At 36.9% G+C, this 15,425-nt stretch overlaps 1 protein-coding gene across 9 annotated transcripts in view; it reads right to left on the bottom strand.

Moving 5' to 3' along the window:
- Positions 1 to 14,903, bottom strand: part of mark2b (MAP/microtubule affinity-regulating kinase 2b) — a 67,607-nt gene extending 52,704 nt beyond the window's left edge. For 5 of the 9 annotated variants that reach the window (XM_032582036.1, XM_032582041.1, XM_032582040.1 and 2 more), the window contains exons 1-2: positions 14,638 to 14,903; positions 13,692 to 14,348 (exon numbers count right to left, since the gene is read on the bottom strand). In XM_032582036.1, coding sequence (XP_032437927.1) covers positions 13,692 to 13,742 — 51 coding nt within the window. In that variant the 5' untranslated portion in view covers positions 13,743 to 14,348; positions 14,638 to 14,903. The other 4 variants (XM_032582044.1, XM_032582045.1, XM_032582037.1 and 1 more) reach the window with 3 other exon arrangements.
- Positions 14,904 to 15,425: the final 522 nt, after the last annotated feature.

Below are 15,425 nucleotides of genomic sequence, written 5' to 3'. Positions count from 1 at the left end.
AGAGGCAATAATATGAATAAAAATCAGACTAGGTAAACGGATAAAAATACAAATAAGTGTGATTAGTAATGTTCTTCTGAACCACAGAGGGATAGTAAAACTGAAACGACGCGTCAAGATTTGCATATTCATGTTTTTTTTACAGCTGCTGATGAAATAAGAGGAACAAGACCTTTAAAAACATCCCAGTTATTAAGTAGGTCAAAGACAAACAATGGCTGCTCAGTTAGACATTATTGCCTGTTTTGAATGCAATTAAGCAACTTTTTGTTTGTCAATTTATACAGAAGTGTACAGTATTTCTAATGGAGAATACCCAGGTGTCTGAACACGTTTTCTTCCTACAGGTATGTAAATGTAAATCTTTCATACAAATATTTGTTTTACAGAATAAAGGAGAAAAAAAAGGAATACAAGAAATCTATTTTTAGCTGCCACTTTAATTTAAGTTTCTAATTGCATTTACTCCAGCTCTGTCATAACGCTGTAAAAAAAAAAAAAAAAAAAAAAAGGGCCTTAAAGGAAATTATTATATTTTGGATCTCAAACAAAGTTAAAGCCTTCAAGGTCAATCGGCCTTTTCTTTGTTTGTTTTTTTTAAAATCATGTTAGTGCTGTCAAAAAAAAAAAAAAACACGCTTGTCTAATACAAAGAGTCACACCCTTCAAACCAGGTGTGCTCCTCCTTAATAATGATAATGATGTACTATTCACCACGCCATCTTGAAGACAGTCATCTTCAACAAAATTGCAGATTATTTTTATCCCTTTCTCACAGGAATACAAGTGAATGGATGGGTTCCCACTTATCTTAGTCAAAAAGATGTAGTTAACACTTTGCTACGAATATCCTTTTGCAGGATAAAAATAGGTTTCAGGAGAGCTGCAACTTATTTTTCTATGTGACTGAGCCAAGTGAAGGAGATAGTGTTTGACTATATAGCATTACATGTGGCATTAGCTTGACGTATTGATAGTTTGCTCTCAACATCTCAAACTAACTACATACCGCCAGTGTTTTTCCCCCAAAAGCTACATTACCATAGTGTAGTAGTGTAATTCTTTTTATGAGTAAATTGCAAATTATGTGTAGAAAAGTGAGGCTCACAATCCCAAAAATCACATTTACCCAAATACTGACACAATTTTAGTGCTTCAAATTGCACTTTTTTGTTTTAAGAATTAATCCTCACCCATCTTAACATCCAAACTGAGTTCACCACAAGGCCTGTTTAAATCCACAGGCAAGATGCTGACCTGGGAACATCTTCCTACTTTAACAGGATTTCCACAGACACTGAATGTTTATTAAAAAATAGCAGATGATGCACAGAATTTTAACCAGTCATTTGAATTTGTAACTAATAATGCACACATTTACTGTGACGTAAATTAATAAATCACATTCAGTATAATAAACTGAGGACCAAAAACAAAAACCTATTTACTTAACGGAATTTTTTCCACTTTCAAAAGTGATGCAACTTAATGTTAGAAGAAGACATCATCAGTCTGTCTTTCATGTGTATAAATCTCTTCTTATATGAAGGAAGTGGGAGGCAATCTCCCCCCGTAGGCCTTGATACAGACTGCTGGTACAACAGCCACGCCAGTATAACAAACTCCCAAAGTAATTTTGAGAGACCCCTCACTTTAGCAAGATGGTGTCACGCCGAGTCTCAATTTGCTGTGAATGTTGTGTGTGTGGGATCGTAGAGTGTGTATGCCCCGTCTGACTGTACACTAGCCCCCCAGCTCCCTTTGGTGTGTGTGTGTGAGAGAAATCAATCCACCAACTCCTGTTTGCACTCTTGCTGTCATAGTTGGGACACACAGCATAGCACTTCCCTGTTCTGAGTGCAAGCGCTACATGTGGGCCAAAGGCATAAGCATGCTACTGTAACCTTCAGAAGGTGAGATAAACGGATGGCTACATTATCAAGTCTGTTTGCATCTAGGGCTGTTGTAAAAAAATATATTTTAGTAACCGAGTACTCTATAGAATATTTTTACGATTAATTCACAACAACTAGTAGGCGGAAGTAAGAGCGCTGCCCACCACAAATAATGATCCGGCCGGAATACATAATAAATACATAAAAACATAAATTAACGAAGCTTCGAGGCAGATAAATTTTCCTCGAGGAATTTTAATAATCGAGGTACTCGAATCATTCGAGGAATCGTTTCAGCCCTATTTGCATCCTTTTGTTGCTCTGAATTGAGGATTTGGACTGAAGAAGTTTTCTTCTTGGTACTTGTTACAAGAAACTTTTAGATCGACTGGATTCCTCTCATTTAGTGATTTTAAATCTAAACTAAAACTTAATGGGGCCAATTCAATGACATGCACCCGTTTAATAGCTTGACATTTCTTTTTAACTATGTATTTTTTGTGTTATATTTGTTGCTGCCTCTTGACCAGGAATCTCAATGGGGTTTTATCTTGGTAATAAAGAACAAATAAAAAAAATTAAATCAGTTTCTTTGATAACGATGCACAAAAAGCCACTGGTAAACTATTCTGGGGTCATTTTAACTGCATGTTTCGGACATTTAATTAAAATCATCTGGTATTTCAAAGCTCAGGGTTTCCCCCAGTGTATTATAAGTCTGGCGGGCCACCAGGCTTTACTTGTGCCAGGCAAAGCATTGCTTATTTAAGTTTTTTTTTTGCATTTTTGCATTTTTTAAGACTTTATAGTTTGTGTTCAGATATTAATCTTCCAATAACACATGATTATCAAGGCATATCTGCAAATCTTCTGTCAACTTTAAACATTTTTTAACTTAAAAACACAACGGTATGCTGGATGAATGACTGCCCTAGCACCCAACCACCAGGCTTAGCAAGTTTTCTGGGGGAAACCATGAAAGCCTATGACGACAAAATGCCTTTTAACAACGTGAACAGGCCCACAGCATCACAGATCCTCCACCGTATTTAACAATGAGCGTTAGTTGTTTTTATGCATATTCATCCTTTATTTCACAGAAATCTAAATCTTTATATCTTAAAAGTCAAAAGCAAACTCCACATTTACCTTTGTGATAGTAAACCACATTTCCTTTGCTTCCTGACTAAAAAAAAAGAAATGAAATAAAAGGCTTTAGTTACATTTTAGTATTTTATTCCCCCAGTGGATTTTGTCAAACTAAATCAAGGTAATCCAAGGGGTCAGATTTATTTTTATTTTTCAGTCTGAGCTCACACTACTACAAAAAAAACAACTATTTTAAAGCTTTAGTACATGGCGTGCCAACAAACCTGCCCTGCGGGTTGATCGAGGCCAACGAGAGGCGACTGTCCCAGTGAGAAGATCCTCCTTTCCTTCCTCATTTTAATGGACTCTAAACAAGGGTGTGAAGTCAAACTGCTAATCAGCTGTGTTTTCAAAGGCATCTTCTGGATTAAAGTCGATGAAATTTGAGCTGCGTAAGCATTACCAGAACTCAACATTCAGGGTTCGGTAGCAGCGACTCAACGTTTTTAAGAATGGGTGATGATTTTTATCCTAATAGACATTTTTCCCATCAGCTAAGCTAACATGTCAGAGCTTGAACTGCTCAGGTATTAATTGTCTGCTTTCATTCTCAACCGTTTTAGTTCATAGTAGAGGTTTGTGTGGTAACTAGACAAATATTCTTTTTAAGATTTGATTTATTTATGTCATTTTTTTATGTTGTAACAAATCTAAGTATTTGCTATGATGTTTTATTCCTATATCTTCAAAAGTTTTAATCTATAATTGGAAACATCAAATCCATGTTAATAATAATAATAATAACGAGGGAAACCTTCAGCTGGACTGGCAGAGCAGAGGAACAGAGTTCACCTGAAGCCTGGAGAAAAGCCCATCGTTTCCCCTCCTGTATGACGTCAAGCTTTTCAAATCTACGGTTGAGTGCCACACCTACGGCTCAGCCAAACCAGAAAGGCCAGTTTCACCCCTGCTCCCTGAGATCCAGTCCAACAAACAGCTGGAAGCGTCACAGCAGCCGCACCACCACTCCGATTCCCAGGAACGCCAAACCTTTGACGACGAAAACGAACCTCCGATTTCATTAATAATTAACAGTGTGCGCGAGGGGGGAAACAATGAGTAACTCCTCTTTGAGTGAGTGAGTGAGTGAGTGAGTGAGTGAGTGAGTGAGTGAGTGAGTGAGTGAGTGAGTGAGTGAGTGAGTGAGTGAGTGAGTGAGTGAGTGAGTGAGTGAGTGAGTGAGTGAGTGAGTGAGTGAGTGAGTGAGTGAGTGAGTGAGTGAGTGAGTGAGTGAGTGAGTATGACAAAGTGAATGACATTTATGTGCTTGAAGAAGATTCCCTGGTTAAGCTTTGCTTTTCATCTCATCTGGCTCGTGACAGGTCTGTCAAGGTTAAAGGCCTAATTTATTGTTTTCTGGGAGTGAAAAAAAGGCGTATGCAAATCAAAGAAAAACATTGTTTAGAGATGAATCATAAAGACAAAGAAATTGGTTGTGATATATTCCACAAATCCAGAGACTCTCATGTATATGGAGTTTCACCGCAAGCCTCTTACACTCCCAAAAGGTGTCAGGTGAAAAACATGAACCCGTGCCCAGCTGCACTCAAATTACCAACACGGCGTTTGCTTTGTCTTTTGTTGCTGTGGTGCTTAGCACCGTTTTTAATCTGCAAGCCACAGTGGGGCGGCTTCAATAGGTCAAAGTAAAACACAAACTAAAGTTGAGAAACAAAACAACTGTGCAGTTGGTGCAACATTCTTAAATTAATTCAGAGGCTAAATAGATCACCATGCTAGCTCACAGGTGGTACAGGGGTTTCTATACAATCCAAAGGGTTTTTTTTTTTTTTTAAACACAGCAGGAGGTGTTCCTAATCTCATTCATTTAAAGTCCACATAAATACAACACAATCTGATTTAACCTCATTAGAAGCAAGTATTAAACAGTTTACTAATGAAATTTAAAAAGGTTTCGTCACTGCTGAACCTCATCGGACAAGATGATCCTAAATAAAGGGGCAAAACTATGGGAAAATGTTGCTGATCTGTCTAAAATGCTGACTATATATAACATTAGAGACTGTTTGGGTTTTAATAGAAATACTTCACACAATTCCCGATGATTTGGCAGAAAAAAGAAAAAAAAGAAAACAAGATTACGTAAAAAGCTGTCAAACCAAAAGGCTTATTGATACTCAAAAGGTATTCTCACACCACCCTTGAATTTTTTCAGTTTCTGTCACATTACAACCACAGACCTGCTAATTTTATAGGATAGTTGAAGGTAAATGATAGTAGGGCTTCTCCACTAAAAAATGTGGGTTAGAAGACTGTTAAATATATTGCTATGACATCATCAGTAGGGATAAACACGCAACGACTCTCTGAACTAAAACCGTGAAGAAGAAAATTATAACTGCCATTTCTAATAGTCATATTTTCATTAGCTGTTTTTATTACTTTATGCTTTGATGCATTTAAAACTAAAATACATTTCTCTGGTTGAATGTAAATGTTGGTACTGATAAACGGTGCTGCTATCTTGTCAGATCCATTTTCAAAAGGAGATTGTAAATCTCAACAGGGTTTTTTATTTGATTTAATAAAAATTATTATTACTGTGTACTGTCACCAATATCCAACTACCACAATCCAGATTTATTTAATTTCAGTTTGTGGCTGTACAGTAACCAAATGCAACAGGATATGAACAATAGTTCAGGTGAAACCTTCTGCTATTTGCCCTCTAACATAACAAAAAGTAAAACCAATGTATAACATAATATGTAGTTCTATGCATCCATGCATTTGAATACTTGAGACCAACTCTAAAAATGCCTATAGAGACCTATTTTAGTACTCAAAATACTAAAAATGCCTTAATATGAATCAATAATCGCAGTGGAAACCATCATAGTCCTAACACAGATCCTAACGTCAATCAATAGTCTCCCTCATCTATGCTCAACGAAAATTATTCACGTCAACTAATAGCGTGTCAAGTAGCAAGTTGATATGCTTTACAAAAAATAATCTGCAAATAGGCAGATTTAAATTTTCTATGAGTAATGTTGAGTTGTTCCACAGAAAAGTCTCCAAATAGGTAAATTTGTGAATACTGAACCGCAAGTACTGCTGAAGACTGGTACAAAATTAAAATAATATGCATTACTAATCATTCTGGCATCAGACCTAAACTGTCTGCTGTTTTCATAAACACACAAACCCTAAAACCACAATGAAAACCACAGTCTGGTCCCGAGCATGACGACGTGCCAGCGGTACGTTTTGTCCACATATACCAGTAAAATAAGTCATAAGTGTGTGATATTAAAGTGGCCAAACATGTGCAACATTATATGACTTCCCTGCAAGTACAAGTCTCAATAATACAGGGCATGTACTGCTGAAAATATTAACCAAAGGCAGCATACAGGTATCTGATTTCAGGCCAGTTCCTGTTCAAACACAGGCCAACTGCCAGCATAAAAATCTGATATAACCGTGCAGCTTCAAGTTATAGTTGTAAAATACACTCACTTCCATGTTATCTAATGAAACGTTCATAAAATACAAACGGTCTTTGTGATTCGTCACAAAAGGCCTCACTAGAAAAATCCCTGCATGTGAAGTTATTGTTGGAAATATCTGCACCCCATATCACAAAATGTCAGGGGAAAAACCTACATAGCAAATCTTTACGTAAATAAAATGAATGAGATAGAAATTGCCCATAATTTGATTTATTTTAAAATAATTTTCATCTTTCTAGTATGTATAAAATGTGAGCCAAATATTCTACTTACAAATATGTTGAAGTCAAAATATTCTTTCAGGCATTTATTAAAACATTTATACAATAAATTATGAGTATTTATAAATTGAGCTATTATAAACCAAGATAAGTAATATTTAAATGATTCCCATAACCCTGTATCTTACATGTAACATAAGATAAAGAAATTGGCCAATTAGGCTGAACAAAAACATCAAAACAAATGAGAGGAATGTTAATTAGATCCTCTGCAATCATCAGGTTGATTTTTAACTAGTAAATTGTTTTTTGGTTGTTGTTTTTTTTTAAGTAAAAATGGCTGGTTGAAAGCTGATGTGAAAGCATGTGAATGATGTCAAACACAGAGGGAGAGAAAAAAGCAGGTCATGTTTGTAAACTTGGTATCTGGCGGTTAAGGTGCACAGTCATACGGGGTGTTATTGTTGATCCTAAATTAGGCATGGGCTGGAATGAGACTCTCACGGCACAATGACCTTGATTAAAAATGCCAGTTTCATGATATTTATGCATAATTTGAGACAAAATGCACAAAGTTTGATTTATCTGCTTTTATTTTAAGAAAATAATCCACAAGTTTCCTCACTGGTGCTAATAATTTAACATCTTGGTGGTTACAGTTATAGTAATATTATGTATTGTTATTTTGATACACTCACTTGGGGGGGGAAAAAAGAAGTAGAAAATCTATTAAAGTTTTTAACTTTGTAAATTTGAAATTGCCATCTTAAGATGAAGTATTAGGGAAACTGTATATAGAAACAAAAGGAAGAGTACATTTCTGCCAAAAATACTCAGAAATTTAGATTAATCTAAAATTTTCTAGAAATAAAAAGAACATTTCTGAGTCTGAAAAGTTTAAAATTTGCTAGAAAAATCACTGACATTGTGAAGTTTTTTTTCCTAGAAAATTTCTGAGATTAATCTCAAAATTTCTGATTTCTTTGCAGAAATTTACTCCCCTTTTTTTAAATCTACAATAGCCATCATAATATGCCATCATAACATCTTAATTTTATTTCCAATCATCATTTTAACTGTATCTGAATGCTTTCTATCTGTTAGTTGCTACTGATTAACTGAATGTTTTCCATTGAGGGAGAAATAAAGGATTGTTCTGCTCACTTTTGAACTTTGCATTAGCTTTCGAGGCCTTTTTATCATTCTACTGTGGCTAATTATTTATTAACTAAGGTAGCTAGAAGAAGGTTGTCAACAGTTAGTCAGTGATGAGTCAGTCTAATTTATAATGTTTTATTTTCAGCCATCAGATTTATTTTCCATCCTTATGGACAATTTTTCTAGGCTGATAAAACAAAAGACAGTGAATGGATTTCTATCCAAACAGTCAAGTTTTAAAGGGTAATATTGCAGCCACCTGTTTGGCAGTGAGCAGCAACAAGTTAATTGACTGAAGAAAGCTTAAGAAAAAGAAATGGGTTCCTGTTCCCTTTCTGCTGCTCCTCTCCCAGTTTAACTACAGACTTACACAAACACTGCAGTAACAAAATCTTACAAGTATTTTTCATCTAGTTTCTAATTCAAATATCTTAGTACGCTTGAGATAAGACAAAACTAACTTCTAATTAATATTTCATAGATATAGGAGCTTGATTTAAATAAATAATTGATTAAAACATCGGTTCCACTGGCAGATTATTTATCTTAAAACAAGATTTAAATTTGTACAAAACTTTAATATTTTGCTCATAATAAAACAGCAGAGTATTTTAATTTTATTTCCTTTGAATCTTTAATAAACACTTGATTTAAATTAATTAAAACATAAAAAACAATTTCAATAAAACTTGAAAGCCTCACCTTCATTAAGGTTCAACAACAAAGAAGGATCCAGTTTGTTCAGCCACTTCCCAACAATGACAAAAGGACGGAAATAAACGGACCGACCAGTATTTGCAGCTTGTATTTGCGTCAAAAGACGTGGTTTGACAAAAATTTTACTGTAAAACAAAAAAATCAGTCTGTCATACGCAAGAAGCGGACGAGCAACAACATCATCATTCTGGAGACATTTTACACCAAGAAACACTCTTTAGTGCTGAAGTATTTAAAGCACAAACATCTACAGCTTTCTGTTTAAAACAAGCCGCCTGTATGTCATGCACTTTTCAACAAGTTCCTCAAACCGACTGCCGTTATTAGCCTTGCACAACGAGCCATTTAACATATCTGCCATTTAACACCGCTAAACACATGTCACAAGGCACTTCTCTGACGATACGCCCGGGTCAGACTGGGACGTCTTCACAGGTTGCGTTTAATCCCACCTCAGTTTGGAGTACGGTTGACATTCGCTGCCATTTGGTCCTGTATCTGTAGCTTTCCAAACAGACCCATTTGTGAGGGAATGCACATCTGTGACCTTTCACCCAGCAACTCTGTTAAGGACTGGCAATGATCAAAACCCTTTTGTCTCCTGAATGGGAAAAATTCAGATTAGATGTGATCGGGTTAATGAATAAATGCCTTCAATCCGATGCACATCACATGTTTCAAGGAATGAGGGGGACGGGGTTTCCAACTGCTACAGGAAATATAGCCTCCTCCTTCTCCTCTTCTTTATTGTCGTATCATTTATGAAACTCCACTTTGGAGGAGAAATTGCTGTGTTCCAGTGAGAGGCATAGAGGAGAGCTAAATGCAATGCTCTCCTCGTCATAATGAGAGGTTGGAGCTATTCTAGATGGACGGTTATCAGCCTTCATCCGGCCAGTAACCGCTCTCGCTTGGTACAGACGAGAAAAATGCAACATTAATGGCCTCATCCGTCTGTTAAAGCACTGGCATTTAGCATTAAGGCAGATATTTAATGCACAGCTTCATGAATATTTCTATTTTAGTTTAGTCAGCTCTTCATCAGGCCTGAAAGGAAAAGCTGCTGAGCACCAGAGAGAGGCGAACATTGAGAGTATTTTTGTTTATAAGATTTCCTTGTGAAAAAACAAATGTACAAATTTTTATATCATATTAAAATCTTTTTTCTTTTTATTTGGAAATTTTCAATTACATGTTTAATTTTTAATAGAAATGTTATTTAAAAATAAAACATTTTATTTAAATATGTTTAATTTATTTAAAAATTGTTTTTCCCTTAAATAATTTATTTATTTAGATATATTTTTATCTGAAAAAAACATTTATATCATTTCTAAAATTGTATGTTTGAAAATTAGAAATTTAAAAATATTAAATTAAAAAAGATAAATGCATTTCTTGTTTGATTGGCTCACGTACACTAATGCTGCAACTGTAAATTATGCTAAAAAGGGAAAAAAAATGGAGTGACCAGTAACCCTAAACAATGTTTAACAATACAATTTACTGGATTTATCAATATAGCAAATGGAAGTAGTACCAGTCTATAAAACTGTGATGCCAAAACAATACAAGGTTCAGTTTGAACACACAGCTGTCGGAAACAAGTTAAGGAAATGTATTGTAATGTTTAAACATTAAACCGAAAAGATTTAGCTGCTGTTATAGTCAATAAGAGAACAAAAGAAACTTCTATCCAAGTACATTCCAAAGTACTTGGAGTGTACATAGTTTATTAAAACTATGAAAGGATTTCTCACTTGATTCCAGATTCTTAAAAACCCCAAATTTTACATCTTGCATGTATATTGTTTAAAACAATTTTGTGACAAAGCTGAGAAACTGCTATGGAATTGCAGCTAATTTTCAAAGAGAGTTTTGGTTTTAATATACTTAAAAGATTTATCAAGATGACCAACACATTGTTGTTTTTAAACAATTTACAAGATGTTATCTGAAAGATCTTTAGATTTACATGCAATGCAACATTATCTTTCATAAACATAAATAATGTTTTCTTAGATGAATACAATTAGTCTTTGTGATGTTCTAAGTTTTCTTTGAAAGCTTTTTACATAAAACAGCAGTCAAATTTTAGATTTTTTTTAAATGATAAAAAAACATATTCCTTCACTTTTCAGTTCATTAATCACTTGATACCAGCAGGTTGGAGCTTTAATTCACCTAAAAATTGTAAATCCTTTTATAGATTATTGGTATTGATGTGCTTCCCAACTGCTTAGGCATAAAAACAAATTTTCTTGAACACATTTGTTTCCTACCATCACATAACACCCTCTCTGAAACAATACAGCTCCATCATTTTTAAGCTAGCCGTTCTATTCTGGCTTCGTGCCCCGACAGCGACGCAGCTAAATACGGAGGTGCGCATCTCTCAGAGCGCGTGCGGTCGTACCCTCACCTACATGTGGTCAACATGCTTTTCCTTTTACAGAACACCGGAGGTAATGATCTGTGCTGTTTAATGTGCCAACACACTCAGGTTGACTCATGGAGTGAGATCAGGGTATGAACAGATAACGTCTGACAGCGGCCTGGTTTTTTTTTTTAGACGGAGCAAAAACCTCTGAACCCTCAGGTGTCCGCCATCGAGAACCCTTCCTATTGGCTGATAAGAGCCCACATACCTGAGCTCTGCTTTTCAGTAGAGAAAATAGAAAACCAAAAAGATTAATTTGTGTTATCTTTTTCTACCAGAAGTGGTAAATACATTCTTCCCAAGAGGTTTCCGATAAAATTTACAAAAATAAAGTTCATTGTAATCTCTCAGCAGATGTCTTTAAAGTCATTTAGAGTTAAATTTATAACCATAAAACCATAAAACATCTCAATCAATGCGATTTCTTTATATAATGCCCATTCACAATAAATGACAACTTAAAAGTATTTTAGGTGCACAGCTTAACAAACCTTTATTCTTCCAACAAAACAATTTGTTTCCCGTTGTTCAAATCCTTTGCAAAGCACCAAGTGATTATTCCAGTGTATTTAGGAACCTCTTAGCTTAAGAAGAGATAATGGAGCATTGTTTGACATCACATGGTGATGTGTATTGTTGCAGTGTTTATAATCACTTCCTGCACCTGAACAAGCCATGAAATGACGGTTGTGCCTCTCCCCAACCTCAAGGCGTCACTTGAAATCCAACACGACGAAACCTTTTGGTAGATTTTAAACAAAACTCAGTATATAGTAGATAGGAACTGAAGTTTAATTGGAAGTTTGTGCTTGCACCGTAATCACTAAAAGCTTCTTCCTATTGTTAATGATCCACCGTCACAGCAGACTTCCTGCTGGGAAATATTTAGCTTTCCTGAGTCAACACAGCCCTGTGCAAACAATACGCAAACTGATTTCTTCAGTATGAAACTACTTCACCGACGTATTACCGTTTTGAATGGCAAATGAGAGCGTCTGTATCTGAAAAGGTAATGTTTTGGCCTTTATTTCCCCTCTACACAAGAACGCACATTTCACCAAATTCAAATGATTGTTTCCACACCAAGACATGCCCCATATAGGAACTACAAAAGATTATAGATAACAATTCAAAACATAATCTAATGTGGGCAACAAATACCACATCTGCTCCAGAAGAAACATGATCTTTTTAACATTTCTTATTGCTACCTATTTATTTGCTGATAGTTTGATACATAAAAAGAAAAACACAAGAAAAAAACCACCACCCGCTAAATCTACAGGTACTTCTAAAGCGCTAATTATGCAGAAAATTACAACTTTCTGTCCTTTTGCTCTTTGTAGAGTATCTAGGTCATATTGGCTGGTTCATTATTCAGGTTTTCTGCTACGCTAGCCAGCTAGCATCCAAACAGGCTGTAACTAACATCATTGTCTCAGCAGGAGTGACGGCACTCCTTAAGCTTTCACATCGTGACTGTTTGTGTTTTTTGAGTCCACAAATACTTCCAGACGGATGAGCCCTTCCGCGTCTCTTGAAAGCGACTAGAGACGCTTTGTAGCTTCCATTCAGCCAGAAGACAGGCAGTGCTCAGCAACATTTATCTGCTTGGTATCTTATTAAACTAATATAGTTGTTGCCAAACACTTACGGTCAGAAAGTTGGCGACTTCAGGTTTTCTGATTCTTACTGTGTGAACGTACATATTTTCATGCCGCTATTACGCCTAAATTTCTCCACTGTGGGACAATAACCACTATTTTTATTCTAGTTTTTCTTAAAGTGAAATAAAGTGTCTGTATTGCAGCTTGGTACTATCTACATTCAATAAAAACATAGTTGGAAACTGAAAGCGTTGCAGTCATTGCATTAATGAAGGCAACATCGCGGTGCACCGATTGCAGTTTTATACCCCGTCACCGATCTTTAAAAACCCTGACGATTTCGATTTTGGTCAATACTTCCTTTTTTTTTGTCTAAAAAGTCGCTAAATAGAGCAACAAAGTTGCTGAAGGGAACAGCAGATTATTTTTAGACCTTTGCAAAGGTAAGATAGCATCAGTGGATGTCATCGCTCTACCAAATTTAAGAAATCTTTGTTGATTTATCGGGTCACCTCTACTTATAACGCAAGTTATCAAGTTGTTTAAAATGACGAAAAATTTATTATCAATAATGTATTTTCAGTCAAGGTTATTCCAGCCAATGTTAAGTCACGCGGTTTTGGTTTTAGCATTAACATTTGGGACATGAATTGCCCCAAACTCCAATCTTATTTCTTACAACACCAATTTTATTCACCATCTCAAATGGATTCTTTGACTAGTTTTTGCCAACATACCTATGCTATGCGTTTCTGGTCATTTGCAATGACAAATACATTAACAATCATGTTAAATTGTCTATGCTAAAACAGGTTGAGGTGGCAGAAAGTCAAAAAGGAAGACCTGCCCGGAAACACAGACTAAACAGATACCTAAATCTGCTCTGCCCTGCTGCAAGGAGTGGGAAATCCAGCATAATTGCGTAGGCGCGCTGGTGAATCACTGTTGTGTGGCAAAAGACAACAAAGGCAGAGCAAAAGGACTGAGGAATCAGTCATTTATGACACTATTCGGGAGAGTCGTCTTACCTGTGCTGTTGAAATCTCAATGACTTGCCCCTGTGAGGGCCTTGTTGACATTTCGGGAGAAAACCGTGAAGAAACGCCGATCGATCAGCGTCTGTTGATCATTTAAAACCCCTTGTAGCTAATGGTGGAGGGAAACTTCCAACAGATGTCCCCCGTTGAATCAACAAGTTGAATCCCACATCAGCGGCTAGTTAGTAGAATTAGCCTGCGAGCTAGCGACTAGCTTGTAGCTGCTGCGTGTCCCATGTTTGTCAACGGGCAACAACCGTGTGAAAAAGCTTCTGTTTCCCCCCCCTCAACTTTGCTGTTTGGCTTAAAAGCATTCAGGTCCAAAAAAACATTTAGAAATGGAAAGCAGAGGAGTTTGCAGAATGGGTACGCTTGTGGGACAGCTAGCGTGTTGTGCTAGCTTGGAAGGAAAAAGTTGAGCAACGGTTGAGCCAAATGGGGACAAGGCAACTTAATTCTTCATGAAAAATTTTGTTTTCATCCAAAGCTAACTTCACAGTACTCCTCGACGGCGTTTCAGCGTTCCTCTTGTGCCAACAGATGTTTCCTTTAAGCTTCGAGATCAGGTCCGAGGTCCAAAAACTTTCAGGCCAAAAGTTATTCCCGACTCTGACAGGACAAAGTCAAAATATCCCACTCAGAAGATTCCTGAAAGGAGACAGGAAAGGTAAAACTTTGTCAAATAGAGACATTGCAGGTGAGAAACGCCGAATAGACTATGTTGCGTTGGCTAACTGTTAGCCAAAATCGCTATTTCAACGTCTCTTTCAAGGCAAAGCTTAGCTAGTTAGCTTCTATCACCCAGCGACAGACCGCAGTGGCGCTGACTGCCAAAAGGGCGACCCGCAAAAAAAGAAAAAAAAATTAATCCCAAATCCACGCAAATTACCGGCGATTTCTCTTTCTCGCGCTGCGTGATTGGAATAAGGTCGCTCACCGAGTGCTGCACTGCAGTGTGGCGATATTAGCAGCAGCAGCTCGTCCTGTCGGTGCGCCGACTGAAGGAGGAGGAATCATCAAGTTGTTGAATCCATTATAGGGCAAAGTGGGGCTTTCTTCTTTAGGAGGTGTGTGTGTGTTACGGGCGGCAGGAGGAGGGGGGGTAGAAAGGCGAGGAGCTGCGCCCCGAATGCGGTCTATCCTGCCCTGATACCGGAACAAGCCAATAACAGCAACATGGCTGCTTGCACCACGACTAAGAGGGAGGGAGTTCTGTGTTCGGCTTTGCTCGATTTTTTCCGAATTTTCACTGCTGAACGACTGACCGCCCGGAGATGGGAATTCCGACTCCTTTCCGGGATCCGACTCAGACGCCTCATCTCTATTCAAAAATACTTCATTGATTCCAAAGGGAAGTTAGATGTTGTTGTAACTCATGCCATCCAAGATTCCTCAAGGAATTTGCGATGTTGATGGTTATGAAGAGAAAGGGTATCCTGTAGCAGTCTGTATTACAACATATCTGAGGAAGCCTCTGACTGAAGACACTCTGTTCTTGTTCAATGGATTTGTGAAAAGGATGCTCAGGGTTCTCGATAATTTTCTGGATTTTATGTACTATCATCTCTAGATTTTCCAGAACAAAACCAACCTTTTTAATCAGGTTGTTGAGCCTTTTTAGGTCACTTACTGATGCTGCTACGCCTAACAAATGATGGTAGAAAACATTTACATCTAAGCTTCCTCAAGAAGTATAGTCTGCTCTGCCCCTTCATTGTTTTTCAA

The sequence above is a fragment of the Xiphophorus hellerii genome, chromosome 14 (assembly GCF_003331165.1).
Source record: "Xiphophorus hellerii strain 12219 chromosome 14, Xiphophorus_hellerii-4.1, whole genome shotgun sequence".
NCBI classification, from domain to species: Eukaryota; Metazoa; Chordata; class Actinopteri; order Cyprinodontiformes; family Poeciliidae; genus Xiphophorus; species Xiphophorus hellerii.
The sequence above is the reverse complement of the archived record's forward strand: the minus strand, read 5'-3'. Positions and strand labels throughout refer to the sequence as shown.